General features: G+C 55.9%; 1 protein-coding gene across 3 annotated transcripts in view; it reads right to left on the bottom strand.

Annotated features, from left to right (window-relative positions):
- The window catches only part of RPTOR (regulatory associated protein of MTOR complex 1), a 411,960-nt gene that overhangs the window by 109,046 nt on the left and 282,005 nt on the right, over nucleotides 1–20,909 (bottom strand). For all 3 annotated transcript variants that reach the window (XM_039476184.2, XM_003931661.4, XM_074389042.1), the window contains 2 exons: nucleotides 11,028–11,103; nucleotides 3,286–3,387 (listed from right to left, as the gene is read on the bottom strand). In XM_039476184.2, the coding sequence (XP_039332118.1) occupies nucleotides 3,286–3,387; nucleotides 11,028–11,103 (178 nt within the window). The remainder of the gene's footprint in view (nucleotides 1–3,285; nucleotides 3,388–11,027; nucleotides 11,104–20,909) is intronic.

The following is a 20,909-nucleotide window of genomic DNA, read 5'->3' as shown; positions in this document are numbered from 1 at the left end:
TTTTTTTTTTTTTTTGTATTTTAGTACAGATGGGGTTTCACCATGTTGGTCAGGATGATCTCCATCTCCTGACCTCGTAATCTGCCCGCCTTAGCCTCCCAAAGTGCCGGGATTACAGGTGTGAGCCACTGTGTCTGGCCCAAAACAGCAATTTTTAAAAACACTGTTAACTTCTTTCTTACTCCTCTGTTGATTTATATTTCCAAAAGGCAGAGAGGATATTGGAGGCTGGAAAGCAGGAAAGACCTGTTCCACGCTCACACAGAAGAGGCCACAAATCAGCCGGGCCTGATGAGACACCATGAGACCCTGGAGGGCCACCAGTGCCCTGGCTCAGGAATGAAGAGGTGGGCTTCGGAAAACCATCGAGTGTGTAAGAAAATTCCCTTTCCCTTAAATAGTGTTTTCTGACTTGCCAAGGCACTAGAGAATAACTTAAGGATGACAGGGTCGAGGCTTTGGGAAAAATAAAGGCTCCTAAGAGAAAGCGTTGGGAGTGAGCCGAGTTAATGAGAAAGAAGCCGGCCCTGGGGCTACGTCAAATGAAGCCTGTGCCCCGTTACACTTCGTCTTTTCCTGCTTTCTTGTTAAGCAGAGGTTCGCCCAGGGATCCCGGCTGGGCACAGCCAGGAGACAGACCCTCCAGAAAGAGGAGAAACCTGCCACTCACATCTGCTGAAAGATCACGAGGGAAACGCCCCACGCTCCTGCCAGAGCTGCCTTCACGTACGTCACTGTCAGAAAGCTGCCTCTGGCAGGTCTTCCCTTCCCTGAGGGAGTGTGGGTGGCTAACCGGACATTAAAGAAGGCCGTTTAACGATCATTTGCCAGACCTGAAAGCACGGGACTTGATGTGATTGCATGTTCCCCACTTTGGAGAGGCCGATTTTACTCCTTCATGCTGCTCAAATAGCAGCAAGGTCAGTGGGAGGGCCAGCGTCTTCTGAGGGACATCTGGGGGACCCAGGCGACCAAGAGGAGCTGCGGGGCCCTGCCTGGGTAAGCCGTGCTGCGGCCGGCCCGATCAGCTGTGGCTTCCACAGCCAGCTGCCATCCTGCACTCACGGGGGGGTGGCGGGGGGAGTGCAGGCTCCGCCAACCGCCGTGGGTTGCGCTGCAGCTCTCGCTGTGTGTTTCGGTTTTGAATATCAGCTGGTTTATTTGTTTCCAGCTCACTCTGTATCTCAGGATGGTCTTAAACGAATCTGGGTGCATACAGAACAGTAAGAATGTCTGCATTCTTTTTACAATGTCCAGAAAGCAGTCATCATATACCAACGGCAGCAAAAATACACACTGGGCAATGTGGCACAACGCTGATTCACTTTGCAGAGACGGAGTCTCCCTATGTTGCCTAGGCTGGCCTTGAACTCCTGGGCTCAAGTGAGCCTCCTGCCTCAGCCCACCAAGAAGCCGGGACCATGACACCAGGGCACCCGGCTGGCACACTGGTTCTTCGCTGCCCGCCTGAGACAATGCCAGTGAGGAAGGCAGGCGTGAACATCTTCAGCATGTTCATGTGCACCGTTCCTTCCCAACTCCTCTTTCGCTGCCTGAGACTCCTGGGGCAAAGTCCTGAAGGAGGTAAGCCTCAGTCCTGCAGCACACCTGTGAGCGGGCTGCCACGGCTGCAGCACACTGAAAGGCAGAAGGGAAGGTGGCTGAATCCACGGTGTGACAGAGATAAACTGGCCCCGGTTTTCTAAATGATCTCTCAGAGGCGGAATGAACATCTGGTCTAGTGAAGACTGATGGTGCTGCCTGTCACTGTGGTTCACGGCCCTAACGGGAAGGTATGAGCTCTGGAAGGAAGCAGGCAGGTGGGGGACACTGCTCATCCCCCCACTTCGTGGAGGCCCTGCCACGTGATCCGCTATCTGGGAAGGCGAGGACCCAGCCCTGCTGACCCTCAGAAAGTAGCACCGCGTGTGGAAGTGGGCTCTCCCCGAGCCAGAGGGGAGCCAGCCAGGTCTAAACCAGAAAGGGAGGGGGCTTCTCACTCCTCCCTGCAGCTGCGCGGCCCCCCACGGAGGGGGCTTCTCACTCCCCGCTGCAGCTGCGCGGCCCCCCACGGAGGGGCCTTCTCACTCCCCGCTGCAGCTGCGCGGCCCCCCACGGAGGGGCCTTCTCACTCCCCCCTGCAGCTGCGCGGCCCCCCACGGAGGGGGCTTCTCACTCCCCCCTGCAGCTGCGCGGCCCCCCACGGAGGGGCCTTCTCACTCCCCGCTGCAGCTGCGCGGCCCCCCACGGAGGGGCCTTCTCACTCCCCGCTGCAGCTGTGCGGCCCCCCACGGAGGGGGCTTCTCACTCCCCGCTGGCCACACACAGCTCGTCCAAGTCCAACCGCACCACCCCAACCAACCACAAAAAATTTTTCCAGCTTTTAAAGTGAATTATTAGACCTTGATAACTACACTGACCTGTGGGTTTTAAACTCCTCTGACTCTGACCAAGCCCACACACCTCCCCACAAACACACATTCACTGAAATAGAAGTTCTGTGGAATCCTTCTCCCTTACTACCTGTGACGAACTCTTCAAGTTCCGTGGCCTCCATCCTATCTCAGTGACCAAAAACCAGCTGGCAGGACCCACGACACTGATCTCCCAACCCATGAACAGGTCACGGCCTGCACGAGAACAGCAATGACCCGTGAGCGCTGGCATCTGAAGGGTTTGTCCCTAAAAGGCCTATTTGTCAGAGCAGCCGGGACAGCCCCATGCAAAGGAAGGGCGACTGGCTTCTGGATCTGCGTGTGCCTCTCAGCGTGTAACCTCCGGGCTGGGACACAAAGCCCGCTCTGCCGGTCAGCACCAGCTCAGGGGGCCTCCTCCCTCCTCTCCCGGGATTCACCGACAGCTCCTGTCCTTCCCGAGAGAAGGAGGCCGTGGTGTGGGGAGCCCGCTCTGAAGCAAGGCCCATCTGGAGAGGAACCTCAGCAATTCCTAAAGTGGAGATGGTCACCGGGAAGAGGGGATGATGGACTGGCTGATGACTCCCCAAACCTAAATTTACACTCAACCGAGGGTGGAGGAGGGGAAATCAATGTCTTTAGAGGAGGCCCCTTAGGAGTGAATGCGCAGTCCGCCTGGGGACTCCTGCTGGAGCTGCGTGCTCTGCTCGTCTGAATGCCACCATGCCCACGCGCCATCACCTTCGGGGCAGAGGGGCTGGGATGTCGCAGACCCACAGGGCTCAGGGAGAGAGAAGGCACTGCTGGCGGCTGCGCAGGCTTCTGGCTTCCTGCGGGGCCTCGGCAGTCCGGCCCGGTCTGACAGACTCACCTGCAGGACGATGGGCAGCTGTTCCGGTGGGTTCCGGTTCTCCACGCCCATGGTGAGCCACACCTGGAATGCGGTCAGCTGCTCGGCGAAGAAAGGGCTGTGCTGCGGGGCAAGCAGAGCAGGCGCTCGTTAGGGCCACGTCCCAGGACCGCCTGGCCCTGCCCACCCCCGCCACCCGCCGGCCATCCAAGACTTCACGAAGGGCTCGCCCCGTAGGGCTGTGAGGATGCCAGACAGCGGCTCAGACACGGGTGCTCTGGGCATGCCACGGAGGGACAGCCTGGGGCACACGCGAAGGCACCAGAGGCAGACAGGAGAAGGGAGGGGCTGAGGGTGACTCCGAGGCCTTTGGCCTGGGCACCTGCTGGGGGGCTGGGGCCGCAAGAGGGCGTGCTAGGAACCCAACCGTGGATACGTGGTGCTCAGGACAGTGGCTGGACGTGGGAGTGGAGGCGCCAGGGGGCAGGGGATCCCATGAGCGTGCGGGTCAGCGGGCCAGTCAGGCTGCGGACACAGGGAGTCGTGGTGTGGGAATCTTTTTTTAAGTTAAGTGAGAAAGGAAAGGGACTCAGGATGGAGCCTCTGCTATGAGGACCGAGTGGGGTAGGGGTAGGGGATGCAGCTGGACAGAGAAGGCACGAGGGTGAGACCAAAGAAATGTGTGGGGTCGGACTGCCAGGTGGCATCCAGGCCCCCTGGGGGAGACCACAATCTCCATGGGCCTCACCACGTGGGCCTGGGCTCCCTGTTAGCTCAGCCATGTGCGTGCAGGCAGAGTGGAGGGGATTCACTTGGGTGCCGTGGAGCGGGTGGGCGAGGGCGGGTCTGCAGGCAGTGGTGCTGTTGGGCCTGGGGCTGGAGAGGGTGAAGGCCGCGGGGGAGGCTGCTGTCAGAAGGAGGTCTGGGAACTGAGTGTCCAGGCAGGAGAAGGCCGGCCTGATTCCCTCCACGGAGAGTCACTTCCACTCAACACACAGTTCTGCCTTCCCTGAGCCCCAGATACCAAGAATTAAAAAACAAACAAACCGACCAGCCTCTCTCTCCCCTCTACTATCCTCTCTGCCCTGCGTTGTCTCACTTTGCTCAGGGGGGAAGTGGGTGGCCACAGGCAGAGGTGAGTCTCTATGAGAGGAGGTCAGGAGGGAGTCCTCGCTGTGCCCACCTGGCCGGGGTTGGCTGTGCCCCTAGGTCCCAGTGACTGTGGATGGACACGCGAACGCCAGGAGCAGGGCACGGTGCCTCCATGAACCCAGGTCCGGAGCGCTCTCGGCAGCCTCCACAGAGGAGCCTGGTGGGCAGAGCCCCGTGTCTCCGCTTAGAAAGTCAGCCGTGAACATTTACCACGTAGGCACTGGCGCTCTGTGCAGCCAGCTTATGGAAAGTTAATCACATTTAGGGGCAACCTGTGAGCTGGCGTGGGGCCCCCAGAGTGATTTTCCTGTTTTCAAGTGTGGATTATTCATAAATTGGTGAAGTACACCCTCTTCCACATCTCGTGAGACGCGGTTCTCCTGAGTTAGAGAAGCCTTGTCTGTGAATGGAAGCCAGGTAATTCGGGTAATTACGGCTCTTCTCTCTTTCACATTAGCTCTGCCTGATGGATTTCCACGTGATGCTCACTGCTGGAGCCACCACCCCATGCAGAAAGAGAACAACTCCTGACTGTTCACCTAAAACGGACAAAGGAGGGAAAGCACACCTTTGCCCGGCAGGTGCGCAGGGAGGTCTGCGAAGCTCCCTGAAGCCACGGGGAGGCTGACACATTACAGCAACCGCCCGAGGAAGAGCTCCAGAAAACATGTCTCCACCCATGAGTCACATGGCGGATGCTCTGGGCCACACCTCTAACATCTCCTCCGCCCCAAGAAGAGCACCTGTGCTGGCCCCTGTGTGCAGGGGAGCGAAGCCCCTTCAGCAGGATGGAGAGCACGCAGGGCCCCTGGGCTGAGCGTCTGAGCTGCCCACAATGACCACACACCTGGCTCTCCGAGGGCAATTCGGATGCCAGGAGTTTCGCCCTGTGGTCAGCCTGTGTGACAGGCGGTTTGGCATATTCTAAAAACAGGGGCAATGGACTGAAGATGTAAGGCCGGCTGAAAGGCTGTGAGCCTCTGAGTCACACTCGGGGTAGCCAGTCCAGCCCGACTTCTTCTCCCGTCACCCTGAGCACACCTGCCATCTGCCGCCGTCCTTACCATCCGGACATTCTGAGACATTGTGGTCCATCCTGACAGTGGCACAATATATATGCCACTTATGACCAGCTTGCTGCTTTTAGAGGGGACCTAGAGTTCATGGCCAAGGGGACATTCTCCCCTCTGTATGACTCCGTGTGGACACCATCCCCTCTGTACGGCTCCGTGTGGACGCTGTCCCCTCTGTACGGCTCCGTGTGGACCCTCTCCCCTCTGTACGGCTCCGTGTGGACACTGCCCCCTCTGTACGGCTCCAGTGGACCCTCTCCCCTCTGTATGGCTCCGTGTGGACGCCGTCCCCTCTGTAGGCTCCGTGTGGACCCTCTCCCCTCTGTACGGCTCCGTGTGGACACTGCCCCCTCTGTACGGCTCCAGTGGACCCTCTCCCCTCTGTATGACTCCGTGTGGACACCATCCCCTCTGTACGGCTCCGTGTGGACCCTCTCCCCTCTGTATGGCTCCGTGTGGACGCCGTCCCCTCTGTATGACTCTGTGTGGACACTCTCCCCTCTGTATGGCCTATATGAACATTCTGTCCCTTGTCCATTCTACCCCTCTCTATGGCTGCTCATTTTGCAGAAGGGTTCTTTTTAATACCCCCAAGAAAGTCAATTGTCCCAAGCCTCCCACCGCAGGGGAATCTTCTGGCTTCTCTTCCTAACCCAATATACCCAGTTGTTTTTTTTTTTTTTTTTTTTTTTTTTTTTTTTTTTTGAGTCAGAATTTCATTCTGTTGCTCAGGCTGCCGTGCAGTGGCGTGATCTTGGTTCACTGCAACCTCTGCCTCCCGGGTTCAAGCAATTCCCCTGCCTCAGTCCCCCAAAATCCCAATTTTGATAGGGTTCTATGTCACTGTTAATAGAGAGAAATCAGAAAATGCAATTTTAAACGATACCACTTACAACCATTTTTAGGGAGAAGGCTCAATACTTTAGAGGTGGTGACTTCTCCCAAATCAATCTGTAGATTAATTGTCATCTCAATGGAATCCGGTAGGTTCGTCGCAGAAATTAACACGCTGAGTGTCAAACTCACATGGAAATGCAAAGGGCCGAAAGTGATCACGGCGACCTCGGGAAAGAGCTGCAGTTGCAGGGCTAGGCCGCCAGCTGAGGAAGTGCCACATAGAGCTTGTCGGCACAGTCCTGGTGCACGGACCCAGTGAGCAAGGGGACAAGCCAAAGAACAGAGGCAGCCACGCGGGCACGGTCCTCGGCGCAAACGAGGAAACAGAGGCAGCCACGTCTACACAGTCCTCGGTGCAAACGAGAAAACAGAGGCAGCCACGTCTACACGGTCCTCGGCGCAAACGAGAAAACAGGCAGCCACGTCTACACGGTCCTCGGCGCAAACGAGGAAACAGAGGCAGCCACGTCTACACGGTCCTCGGCGCAAACGAGAAAACAGAGGCAGCCACGCGGACACGGTCCTCGGCGCAAACGAGGAAACAGAGGCAGCCACGTCTACACGGTCCTCGGCGCAAACGAGGAAACAGAGGCAGCCACGTCTACACGGTCCTCGGCGCAAACGAGGAAACAGAGGCAGCCACGTCTACACGGTCCTCGGCGCAAACGAGGAAACAGAGGCAGCCACGTCTACACGGTCCTCGGCGCAAACGAGGAAACAGAGGCAGCCACGTCTACACGGTCCTCGGCGCAAACGAGGAAACAGAGGCAGCCACGTCTACACGGTCCTCGGCGCAAACGAGGAAACAGAGGCAGCCACGTCTACACGGTCCTCGGCGCAAACGAGGAAACAGAGGCAGCCACGTCTACACGGTCCTCGGCGCAAACGAGGAAACAGAGGCAGCCACGTCTACACGGTCCTCGGCGCAAACGAGGAAACAGAGGCAGCCACGTCTACACGGTCCTCGGCGCAAACGAGAAAACAGAGGCAGCCACGTCTACACGGTCCTCGGCGCAAACGAGGAAACAGAGGCAGCCACGTCTACACGGTCCTCGGCGCAAACGAGGAAACAGAGGCAGCCACGTCTACACGGTCCTCGGCGCAAACGAGGAAACAGAGGCAGCCACGTCTACACGGTCCTCGGCGCAAACGAGGAAACAGAGGCAGCCACGTCTACACGGTCCTCGGCGCAAACGAGGAAACAGAGGCAGCCACGTCTACACGGTCCTCGGCGCAAACGAGGAAACAGAGGCAGCCACGTCTACACGGTCCTCGGCGCAAACGAGAAAACAGAGGCAGCCACGTCTACACGGTCCTCGGCGCAAACGAGAAAACAGAGGCAGCCACGTCTACACGGTCCTCGGCGCAAACGAGAAAACAGAGGCAGCCACGTCTACACGGTCCTCGGCGCAAACGAGAAAACAGAGGCAGCCACGTCTACACGGTCCTCGGTGCAAAGGAGGAAACAGGGACAGCCACGCCTACACAGTTCTCCATGCAAACACCACCAGTAAGCTGAGCATTCATGGGGGACGTGAACCGGGAGCAGATGGGGGTCCAGATGTGAAGGAAAACACCAGCCTGCTAGCAGAACATCTGCTCAGAATGCTCATCTCAGAGGAAACCAGGGTTCCATCAGACAGGACACCAAAAGCCGCAACCATAAGGGACAAATATTTGACTAATTAGATGTTGTTAAAATAAGGCATTTCTGTTCATCAAGAAAAAAACATGTCAAAGTGAAAGTCCACAGAGTGAAAGAAGTTATTTGTGATCACGGGACAGACGATCTGTCTTTGGAGCAGGCACAGAACCACAGCAGGTCAGTAACAGACCACAGAAAGGAAAAACAGCCAAAAGCCTTAAACAAGTTACAAAAGAAGACAGTCAAAGGGCCAATAAGAACATGAAACACTGCTCTATTAACCATCAGGGAAACACACGATTAGCTCTCAAGGAAATACCTTTTCATACTGAACCATAATAGCCAAATAAATAAACAGCAACAAAAATTCTCACATGCTGCAGGCAGGGGCGTAAACCGCCTCCGCCACTTGGCAGAATCTCCGGCAGATCTGTTAAAGCTGGGCATGGGCAAACCCGGGACCCCGAGGCATCACTCCTAGAAACGTGCAGGAGGGGGCCAGCCCCTGAATGGGAGGCCGGCCAGGAAGGGGAGGCCAAAAAAATCAGTCATAAACACACATAATATTTCAGAGCAGTGTTTCCCAAGATAAAAATTAATGCAAAAATCCCTAACAAACAAGATACCCACATTTCAAAGCGAGGAACAGTATCACAGAACTGCCTTTTGTCTCAGGCTCTGCTGCGACGGTCTGGCCCTAGCCAGCGCTGCCAGTGAGGGCTGAAAACTGGAAACTGAAAACGCCCGGTGGCCTGGAAGGGACACATGTGTGCTGGCACACTCAGACGACGGTGTCCACCCTGCAGTAAGAGTGAGCTCACTCAAGCAACGCTCAGTGACGGCAGGCAGGCACAGAGACTACGTCCTGCGTGAGCGACTCCACGGACCCAAGCACACCACCAGGCAGGAGGGCGGCCACTGCGGGGAAAAAGGAGCTGGCAGGGGCGCAGAGGGGGCTCGCGGGCGCTGCTTGGCTTGGGCGTGGTTACACGAGTATGTGCCACTTGAAACACCCACCAAGCTGTCCAGGTATGACGTGTACACTTTGCTGTATGTACGTGATACCTCCAGTAAGATAAAAACAGAAAGAACGCAGGGTGTGGTCCACGTCAGTTACCCCCACCTTGTCCTGACACCCCAACATGGTGAAATCATTCCCAAATGCAGTATATTGATTCTAGTAGGTTAGAAACGACAGAGTAAAATCCTTGAAAAGATACTTGGCAAAGATGCCTGGCACAGAAACAGAAGTATTCGTTTAGAAAGAGCACACATGCAAATAGAAGCTGCATTATTTTATATAAAAGCAGATCGTTCTGATCTCTTACAAGCACCCAGTGAAGCCTCGCTCAGAGTACAAAAAGGCCAGTTTCGTGAAGGTTTCCAAGTATCTGCTTGAGGCAACAGGCCCAGAGCGCTTCGGAAGAGCGCAGGCATCCGGGCCGCTCTGCGGGAGACCCTGTCCTTCCCCCAAGGTTTGTGGTCCAGCAGGGAGGGAGGGAAGGCCTTTGTCTAGAAGCCCGATGTTGATGCCAAGCACATGGGGGGAACTGGATTCGGCCTCGCGGTTTAAACGCAGGGCGGTCTGCGACACCCTTGAGAACGCACGAATACGAAGACGGAGGAGGAGTAAGTGGTGGGTGTGGGGCGCTCACCGTAAGGTTCTTTCAACTGTGCTCTAGGTTTGAAAATGTTCACAATCAAATGCTACCAAAAAAATTTGACCAATAAGGGGAGGGTAATAGATGGCTATGAAGGAGAAGGGCGTCCCCTTGAAAGGCCGTTTTCCCAGTCACCCCAGCCTTGGGAGCACGTCCAGTCACCTGAAGAGTTAGAAGACCCCATGCACGTACATCGGCCACACCCAGGCCCCTGACTGCACGGGTGAAAGCTTCCCGGACGACCGTGACGTGCACTACAAGTCACAGTCTGCGCAGTGGCCGGAGCCCTTCCTGACCATCGGCGCCTCTGCCTGGGGCTGGAGGGCGACGCCCTCGCATCAGTGACAGCAGCTTCGGGGCGGTGGCCTGCACTTGAGTTCACAAGGGCCCTGTGCTGGGCTCCGTCTGAAGAGCTTTCCTACATTAACTCACTCTCCTCCCAGTGCTCTTGGGGTTGGATACCACCATAATCCCCCCTTAAGTGAGGAGACTGAGACGCAGGAGGTCACCAAACCCGCCCTCGGTGGCACAGCTAGGCCCTGTGGCTCTAAGGCCCGACACGGCGTTGTCTCAGGCGTGGCAGCATCGGGAAGCGGGGAGGCTCATCCCCCCTGCCTCGGCCAGGCCACCGCCTCCGTCCCTGGCCTCCCGTGACGGCCGCGCCCTCTGCCCATTCCTGCCTTGCATTCTTTGCGGATGTGAGGGGCTCGTCTCTCCTCACGGGTTCCTCGAGCGCAGGGCCTCTGTCTTATTCATCTATTTTCAGACTTGATGCCTCACATAAGGCAAAACCTCAAGAAGAAACCACAAGGAGTTCCTGGGGAGCTGCTGCAAAGCCCAGGGCCACCCTGGCTTGCAGCTCCCGGGAGGAAAGCAAGATTCCAGCCCAGGGAGCTCAGCTCTCTAGCGCCCGTGCAGTGCAGCCAGGGGCTGGATGCCGCTCCCAGCGCTCAGCACCAAACCCTCCTCGGTCACTGTCCCACGGGGCTGAGTCAGGGGACTGGGGGAGATCCACCATGCATCCGTGGTGAAAGGCTAGAAAACGTAACGCCATCACCGCTCACAGGGAATGAACCTGCCTTCAGAAAAGCAGGTCGGTAATAGCAGCATTTTGAGACAGGACCGTTTTAAATGGTGATTCTTTCAAAGTCTACCTTTAACCCCTGGTTGACTGGATGTTTTAAACTCTGGCAACTACATTTTTTCCAGGCAGGTGAACAAAATATCTGACACCCGAGAGTCCTGGGACCACTCCCAGTGTGGGGGCTGTGCAGTCAGGTGCCCAGGGAAGTGGCCGCCACCACAGATGTGCCAGATGCCCCGGGAGGGACTCACCCTGAATGCGGTGCCCTCCTCGATGATGGTCGGCAGCTGAGACAGACAGATGTCGACAGCCAGGTCCCAGGCTTGCCTGCGGAGAGAACAGAGGGACATCTGCTGAGCATGACGGACGGGCTCCCATCCGAGGGCACTTCACAGGGCACGGGAGGAGCCAGCTGAGCCTGGGCAGCAGGGTCTGGGCAGAGGCCATGGGTGCTGGTGGGGCATGTTTATAGTTTCACTGCTGTTCGGATTTAGGCTGCAGAGGACGTCCGAGGGGCGGCCAGGAGGGTGGAGACCGGGGGTGGCTGGTGCTGCCAGCATTCTCACCATTTTGTTTGTCATATTTTTTCTCTTTAAAATAAAATGAGAAAAAAGCCTGGGAAAAACAAAGGAATGCTTCCCATTTTCTGCTGTGGTTTCTGACTGTGTCTTGAGCCCATCTCGCGGCGGCCCATGCGTTCCGTGGTCCCCACGGAGGCTCTGAGGGGCAGTGTCCTGGAGGAAGGTGGGAGAGATGCCAGGGCCAGGCCAGAGTGCCTCCTCAGGAGGGTCAGTGTGAGGCCGGGAAGGGCATCCTGGCAGTCAGGGCTGAGCCCTGCGCTGTGATGCCGCTGTCAGCCCCAGGACCCCCACGCCTGAGTGGTCTGGACCTGGGCCCCTGAAGGCCAGGGGTATGCTGGTGACCCCACAAACCACTTGGAGACGTGATTCTACCCTCGAGGACAAGACCAGCAGGGCTTGTTTGGGGTGAGAGGCAACAGTCTCTCTGAGAAGTGGACTCGGCCACGGTCACCAGTTTCCCACAGATCGAGACCTGGCCCGATGCACAGAAAATGAGAGCCACTCCTCCACAGGGCACCTGGCCGCGCCCGGAAGGCTCCATTCCAGAAAACACGGCTGGAGTCCCCCGCGCCCAGCAGGTGCCTGTGTCTAATTCCTGCATCAAGATGGCCTTTTGGGTTTGGTTTTTTACATCCCCAAGGCACCTCCAATGGGGATGATTTAGGTGGCTTCCACACCCTGATTCTATTGTAGGACCAGCAGGCAGTCTGAATTGGACCTAACACCTCTGGGCCAGGTCCTGGAATTCCCAGGTGTAGGCAACAGCCTTACCGGGCACCCCCATCACCACCTTCCTAATGTGGCCGTGCTGGAGCCTTGGTGTTGCCCATGGGGCTGTTAGGACAGCCTCCTCCCAATAAGCCCCTCTGCTGGCACCTCCCTTCAGGCCAGCTGCTCTGTGAGATTTCTCGGAGGCTGTAACATGGCACCCCTAAGCCTTTCTGTGGCTCTCCGTCTTCCTGTGGTACCCCAGGCCTGGCACACCCTGGCATCTCCAACATCTCCAGCCCTGTCTTACAGACATCCCACAGGTGCCCTGGCATCCAGCGGTACTTCATTCCCAGTGCCAGGCACGTGGCAGGCTTTCAACACGCATTTGCGGAACGGCTTTCAACACGCATTGGCAGAATGAGAGTGCAGGCGAGCGGGAAGGCATGCTCTGTGCACACAGCCCAGGATGAGGTGTGAAAAGGAGAGAGGGGAGGAAAGAAGGTCTGACCCTGGGCCACGACACTGGGCTCTGCTCCCAGCTCTGCTGCCCACCAGCTCCGGCCCAGGGCGCGGCTGACCTGCCCGCCTCGCCGCCTCGTCCAGAGGACCAGGGCCTGGCCAGGGGGCCCGTGGGAGGTCGCTTGCTGAAATTCAGCCTGTGGCTCTGGCGCCTTGGGCGCATGGCTGTGTCTCTCTAGGATCCGTTTCACCATCTGTGAAATGGGGTCATGATCATGTCTCCCTCCTGGGGTCCTTGTAGAGTGGCTGACACAAAGCAGGTGTCGGTCAGCGGCAGCTGCTGTCTCGCCCCGCCACAACAGCCAACACGAACCCGAAACTGGAAGGGAATCATCACTTCACTCTCTGCATGGTCACAGAGCAAGTCTTAATTTCCATGATACAAGCTAAGTATCTTTTTCAAAATGCCTGGGACAGAAAGTGTTTTAGATTTCTGATTTTTTTAGCTTTTGGAATATTTGCATATACATGATGAGATATCATGGGGACGGGACCCAAGTCTAAGAACAAACTCCATTTATGTTCCATATATGTCTTATACACACTGCCTGAAGCAAATTCTACACAATAATACTTCATATACCTCTTACACACACGGCTTGAAGCAAATTCCACACAATAATACTTCATATACCTCTTACACACATGGCCTGAAGCAAATTCTACACAATAATATTTCATATACCTCTTACACGGCCTGAAGGGAATTCCACACAATAATACTTCATATACCTCTTACACACACGGCCTGAAGTGAATTCCACGCAACAATTTTGTGGATGAAACAGTTTGTGCACGCGAGGTCGGGAGGGGATCTGTCCACTTGCTGCAGCGGGGTGGGCCTCACTGTTTTGGGTTTTGGAACATTCCGGTTTTCTGAATTAGGGACGCTCAACCCTGACGGTAGGGATGGAGGAGGGACACCGGTTCCTTCAGCCCTATTCTCCCTTTCTCGGAGAAACATGTTCCTTGAGGAAACCCGGTGATGGTCAGCATAATGGTTCCTGCATCCGGCTCTGCCAGCTCTTCTCCTGAGTGATTTCCTAAGAGACTTGAGGGCCCCGTGTTAGTTTTGTGGCTAATGACACTCTGTGCTGCCGTGTCAAAGGGCATATTTTTCTTGATGTCTTAGTAAAGGACCAAAACGAGAATGAAAAATGTTAAAATCCAGAAAAAGAGTAAAAATTAAAGATGAACAAAGGGAAAAAAGAACACTTTCAAGGATATGAAACATACTTCCCTTTCCCAAGACTGCCCTCTGCACAAACGTGCCTCCCCTGCTAATACAGTTAAGAAGCAATCAGGAGATCATCAAAAGCGCCTCAAAGCCCGTGCAATAAATAGCTCCCATATGGCCAACAAATCCCCAGGCTGCAGGCAAATGGCATTCAGCATTGAGGGAGATTTTACTCTTGGTTAAGACAGAAGCAAAGTCAATTATTGCAATTAAACTCTATGAAGATTCCTTGAATTTAATCAAATAAAAAGATTCTGCTTCAGAAGTTAGAAGAAAGTGTGTACGAGTTAGGGGAGGAGGTGACGAGCGAGGACAGAGAGGGCGTTCAGGCTGTGGGACAAGGGGCCCAGCATGGCGCCTGGTGTGGCCTCAGTCGGCACCGCCCGTAAAGCCTATTCCCACGCTCTCCAAGGCCCTAGCTTGGTGTTGAAGGCCTGACCTACGCTGGAGACATCACTCAGCACTCGGGACACAGTACCGCCCAGGGAAGCTGTGTCAGAGCCACGGGTGACAATCCTGCTCGGACGTGTGACCCATGTCACTGCAGCGGGCCGCTGGGCTCCTAGAAGGCTGAGAGCCCACCTGGATCCAGCCGGAGGTTGGAGGCGGGGACTGACCCAGCTCCACACTTCACAGACCAGAAAAGCAGCCGCAGATGGTTTCACGGACGCACAGGGGCTCAGAGGAGGCTGAGGGGACGAGCAGAGCCCAGGAGTGGAGGCCGTGGCTCAGGGCGCGGGGCGTCGCATGCAGGCTGCTCAGGGCCGTGGACTCGAGGCAGAGCTGTCTACAGGAGAGGAGGAAAATGACTCTGTTCAAGTACTAATGAGAAGAAAGGATGTAAAGATCCTACAGACCACTGCAAGACAATGCTGGAGCTTGACTATCAGCACACAGGGCAGCTGCTCTGAACCTCAAGCCACGCCTGGGCCTGGCCCTACTGACAGCCCCACTCAGAGCAAGGCAGGGAAGATGGAAGTTCTGTGAGGAGCCGGCACCCTGTGCAGCCTGCTGAGCGAGACAGAGGCCCTCTCTGGGCCTTGCTGGTTTATTTATTAACCAAAGGAAAGAACCAGTCTAGATGAGCTCAGAGCTCCCATTAAATTCTAAAATTGCATGGCAATCTTTTTTTTGAGACTGAGCCTCACTCTGTCGCTCATGCTGGAGTACGGTGGCGCGATCTCGGCTCACTGCAACCTCCGCCTCCCAGGTTCAAGCGATTCTCCTCCCTCAGTCTCCTGAGTAGCTGGGATTACAGGAATGCACCACATGCCCAGCTAATTTTTGTATTTTTAGTAGAGACGAGGTTTCACCACATTGGTCAGGCTGGTCTCGAACTCCTGACCTCAAGTGACCTGCCCACCTTGGCCTCCCAAAGTGCTGGGATTACAGGTGTGAGCCGCTGTGCGAGGCCTGCACGGCCACCTTTTAAACAGCAGAGCGATGGTATTCTCTAATGAACATTTATCTGTTGATTAAAACTGGCTGCATTTTCTAGGATAAAATCAACACAAACGTGCGGCTCTAATTTGGGATTCCCAGCTGAAGACAAGCGAGAGAGTGGGTCCTATGTACACAGAGAGACCATGGTGGTGGGCTTCGTGGCACCGCACGACAGCAGAGGGTGGGAGGGGACCGCGAAGGTGTCTGGATTAGCACCTCCCACAGCAGTCCTGCAGTCAAGCTGCTCGGAGCAGCAGGGCTGGAGAGCGGGAGGGCAGACCTGAGGGGAGGAGGCTGTGATTGGCCGTGACAGGCTCGTCTGCATCGTGGGCTCCTCCCTCCAGCAGCTGGGGGCAGAGGGACTTTCTAAGCTGTTGGCCGCTCGGTGAGTCACTCGCCTGGAAAACATGTCATCCAGGCAAGAGCTGGGTTTTCAGGAAACAGCGCTGAGATGGCGGGCGCCCAGGAAGTGGGCTGGAGGAAAGCCGGCCAAGCCCACACAGCCTCCATCTGCGCTGATCAGTCAGGGAGCGGCGCCCGCTCCGAACAGAAAGCCCAGGTTATTACCTCGGAGCAAGGCAAGGTTTCAGGACCCCTGAAATTGAAAGTGAAGGAGAATGACTCCCCAATGACTTTGCATCAAAAATGAAACAGGCTCTGAGTATTCATCACTGCTGCTGCCGCCTGAGCAGAGTGTAAATGCAGATGACTTCATGTTTTAACCTCCATTTTTTAAGGCTTTGTTTCCTCTTTTGTCCTGCCAAAAATTCAACCTCTCCATCACCACACAAGGAATATAATAGCGAGACTGTCAATTTTTTAATCCAAATGCTCTCTTCTGCTACGTCCCTGCGTGCTCCCTCGGGCTGTAAACACTTTGGACTATTGATGAGGCAGGAGGGAAGAGCTCTGTGCACTGTTTTAGTGGCAGACAGCCCGGCAGAGAGCCCCCTGTAATGCTCGTGTCCACGTCGGCTGAGTCCTCAGTGTGGTTGGCAGGATCTAATGACAGAGGTGAGCACGATTCTGTTTCTGAGCTGGACGTTCTCCCCGTCTGTGCGTCTGGGGCTGCTTCATGTTCCTTCATGCCTCCTCCCTGCCCTTGTTAAGGAACAGGATTTGAGGTGGGACACGCCACTCAGGATGGAGGCCACATTCCCTGTCCCCCTGGTTGAGGCTGGACCAGACATTGCCACAGGATAGGGAGGTGATGGGCGTGTGAGATCTGTCTGCACCCCAGGCCTGAGATGCCTCGTCCACTTCTCGTGGCCTTCCCACCTGCTGGAACGTTGCCCCAGTGGCCAGCAGGAGCTTCCACAGGGATGGGAGCCTCCAGGACAGGAGCCGCCTGTGCCCTGACACCCAGTCCTAGGGCAGCCGGTGCTGCCCATGCTCATACTGGACAGAGAAGAGACCAGCCAGACCACACTGCTAGTCTTTCTTCTATGAGAATCTAGGATCTTCTCCAAGTCCAAAGCCCAATTTCTACATTCAATTCCCTATCAGAGTTGGTTCATGATACAATTTTCAGCATTAAATGGAACTGACTCGTGTTTACTTTTTAGCTCCAGATTCATGCTGGCATCCTTGTTGCTGAAAACCCTCCCAGGAGAACATGTGTTAAATCCAAGTGATTCTCTTTGAAATCACATCATCATTGATTTCTGTAAAAAGAACCCTTTAATATTACTATTTGGCACTCCCAGAATAGAAAGACGAGAAGCCACGATGTCAGACCCTGCAGAAAATATTGCTAATTGGAGGGCATCCTTGGACACGTACAACAGGGGCTGAGGAGGAAGAGTGGGGTAAGCGTCCTGAGACTCAGCCCAAGTCGTCGTGAACACAGCCCTCCCTGCTGCACACGGCACTGGCACGTCCACAAACCACACCACCCCTCCCCCGCCGCCACCCTGCTGGGAGCCCAGGCACCAAGGGCTTCATGGAAGCCTCTGTCCCTCAGAATTCACCGCCCAGCTCAGGGCAGGCAGGCTGCCCCCCTACCCATGCCCATGCCCTCCTGGATGCCAGCCCGGTCTTCCGCTGTCTGAAAGACCCCACGCCTGCCTCGTAGGCAACTCTACCAGTCATGGTTTTTCTCATGTAAAGAAGTACTCAATTATGTCTTCTATTTGTCTCTAGTTCTGAATTTATGCACAATGCCTTAGCCATAAAGACTCTATGCTAAAAAATTGCTTTGAGTGCTTTGAAGGCTTAGACAATCTGCAGGTAGACTTCTGATGAACCAAAGTCATATCTATCAGTTTGTAGAATGCAGAACCACTGCTCTGGTTGTACCACCCTGGCACAAGCATTGTTGATGTTTATTTATAATTCTATTTAGCATGTTTTTTTGGCTGTAATACATAGTTTCACATAGATATGAATTATATTGCTGATGCAATTCTGTTTTCGGTTTCTCTCATTAACATACATTTTGTATAGTGATGAATAAAATTTGAAGACTGCTTATATTCTCTTAAGTACACACATCCTAATTTCCTTTCCTATTCTGTTCGGTACTAGGGTTATTCTCAACTTCTCCCTCTCATAACCTGTGTCCTGACAAATGGCTTTATTTGTCCACGTCTTTCAGAACATCCCATCAGTCGTGTTCCTTGGTCTTTCCCTAGCGACCTGCTGTAGCCATGCTCCTGAGCCAGGTCACGGGCAAAGGGGCGGGGCAGGGTGAGCGGTGAGCAGGCAGGTGGCTGGCTGCTGGGGCCAGCACCGTAAAGGCCGTCAAGCCAGGCAGTGGCCAGGGCTCAGGGGCCTGAGGTCAGGAAGGTCCCAACCAAGGGCAGGCCCCAGCCAGGCGGGTCTCGGCTGGGCATGATGGGCGGGAGTCACCAAGACCATTCAGATGCCAGGACAGGGCTGCGAACTCCCCAACCACCTCTCACGTCCAGCTGGAGGGAAAGCTCCAGGGCTCTGCCCCTGCAGGTGGGACGTGGCTGACTGCAACATACAGAGACGCCAGCTGCTGCGGGGTCCTCACGTGAGGCACGCCCTTCCTGAGACCTCACACCGGCTCCCAGGGCAGCAGCGCCACTCCCTGCTCGGCTCTGCCTGATAAGACTCGTTCGGACACCGGAGAAGCTTCCTCATGCTGACAGCGGTGCTGGGATCCGCCAGCACAGTGGCCATGTGTAACAAGAGGTGACAAGAGTTTTGCTCCCTGCTTAAATGCCACTGCTGCCTGGGTGCACTCCTGTCCCAGGGATGTGCCTGAAACGGAAGCTCACACACGTACGTACCATGACCTGGCACACACCACTGAGTCAGCATGGAGCAGGCTGGTGCTAGACAGCTGGAGCCACGGCTGGCCCTGCCACGCGGCTCCTCAGTTACCTGTTTCTCATCAGTAAAACGGGCATATTGAGAGCAAAAATCATAGCTTCACGGCAGCACCTGCTGTGTTGGGGAGATGGCTTAACATGTGTAAACTTCAGAACATGCCCAACACGCAGCCAGTAGGGGCTTATCCCATCCGTCGCTGGAATTCCTGTTCGCACATGACCACCCATGACAGCAGTGACTGGTGTGCCGCAGGGCAGCTGTGGTCAGATTGCTCTCTGGGCTCTGTGACTTTACGCTCAACTCTCTCCAACCCCAGCGCTGTTTGCCAGCCCAGGTGGACAGGCTAGAACCTGGCTCCAGGACCCCCGTCCCAGGTGTGGCCCCTCCCTGGAGGTGCAGGTGGGACCTGAGGCTGCTTTCAACCAGCAGAATACGGCGAAGGTGACAGTTGCCGTGACTGTGTGGCACCAGGCGAGCCTGCAGCACCCGGCTCCCGTGGTGGTTCTGAGGGGCGGGAGGCCAAGCTAAGGACCCCACCTGGTGGGGACAGTGGGCGGTCTTAACTGCGAAGGCAGCCTTAACCTGGTGCGACCCTGCACAGAGGACACGGCGGAGTCCCCCAGTGGGAACTGGAACTGGAGGCTGCGTGTGGTCTGCAATGACACCGTTGTCACACAGTAGTAGATGGCTGGCACCCTCCCTAATACTGTTTCCGCCTGCAAATTCTATTTCCCACGAGTTTGCTGGAGGGATCCTATTACTAAGCAGAGGGAAGCACCCACCAGAAGAGCCACGACACGGATGTAATCTGTGAATTAGGGTTTCTTCTTTGAGCACAAATCTTCTTCAGTTCAGCACAGCTGCCCCCCTGGCCGTCCACATTCGCTGCTTTGCTGCGAAGCCTGGAGCCCGCACCTGCCCTGAGTCACTCCTGTTCACCTCTTCCTTCCCGGGGGCCAAGTGGCTGACTAAATGCTCCCGTTGTGCTCACATCAGTCGCCAGGCCAGGACGCAGATGCGTGCCCAAGGTGTGAGTTTAAGAAAGAAAAAGGGAAAAAAATCCACATAATGTTCCTTCTGTTGCGTGAAGGTGAAAAAGTGAAATCCTAAAGCCACCCCGGCCATCTGCATCCACAGGCCAAGTTCTAGGCCATCTGCGTCCACAGGGCCAAGTTCTAGGCCAGATGTCCCCAAACTTTTTACACAGGGGGCCAGTTCACTGTCCCTCAGACCGTTGGAGGGCCGCCACATACTATGCTCCTCTCACTGACCACCAATGAAAGAGGTGCCCCTTCCTGAAGTGCGGCAGGGGGCTGGATAAATGGCCTTAGGGGGCCGCAGTTTGGGGACGCCTGTTCTAGGCCATCTGCGTCCACAGGGCCAAGTTCTAGGCCATCTGCGTCCACAGGCCAAGTTCTAGCTGCATGGCTGGTGGAGCCTGCAGGTGTGCCGACTATCCAGCAGCTACAGCATGGCGCCCCCCACCCCAACCCCGAGAAGCATTGCCCTTCACCATCCCGGCCTGCTATTTCCGTTTTCATCTGCGACGTCTGTCAAACTCAACCATGGGGACACAGTGACACCCAGCAGGACGGTGCCAGGGACCAGGATGAGGCCAGGGACCACCCTGCCCCAGCCTTGGAACTGAGGGGTTGCCGCTGTGATTCCACATGAACAGAGTCCATTTCACTGCACCCGGGCCGGCGGGAAGCTCCACTGCTGGCAGTGGCTGTACCAGTGGCCAGGTGCTCTTGGCTGCTGTCTTCTGTCCAGCTCTGTGGTCACTGCCGCAGGCCTCGGCAGGGCCTGGTGACAAGTTCTGCACACGGACTGGGAAGAGTCACTTTCGCGGATGCAGAAGGAAACGTGTTTCCTGCAGGTGGGCTGTGCACCTGCGGAGGGGCACATCTGTGCTTGCTTCCTCATCCTCAAGGGCCTCATCGAGATGGGGCTTGGGGGTAACAGCAGCCCCAGGTAAGGCAGGCAAGATTTTCTTATAGTAAGATACAGTGAGGGCGGGGCTGGGGCCCCCTTCAGGATAAAAGGTTTCTTGACCCAGCTGCTGGGGGCACCACAGGTAGGCAACTCACGGCTGTCAAGCCCTCTTCTGGGTGGCCATGTCTAGTGACCGATGCAGAATGCAAGCCGGCCCGCTCACCTCCCATCCCACCCTCAGGGCTCCCCAGGGCCGGGGGAGGTAAGCCTGGCTTCTCTCTGCCCAGCCCTCCACCACTGACCCAGGGCCGGCCCACTCATGAGCAGCGTCGTGACAGCAGCCTCCGTCTCCACCCGTTCCCACAGAGCACACCCTGAAAGCACCAGGATAATGTGCACAAAAGGGA

The sequence above is a fragment of the Saimiri boliviensis genome, chromosome 17, assembly GCF_048565385.1.
Source record: "Saimiri boliviensis isolate mSaiBol1 chromosome 17, mSaiBol1.pri, whole genome shotgun sequence".
NCBI lineage: Eukaryota > Metazoa > Chordata > Mammalia > Primates > Cebidae > Saimiri > Saimiri boliviensis.
Note: the sequence above shows the minus strand (reverse complement) of the source record. Positions and strands in the feature narration are given on the sequence as shown.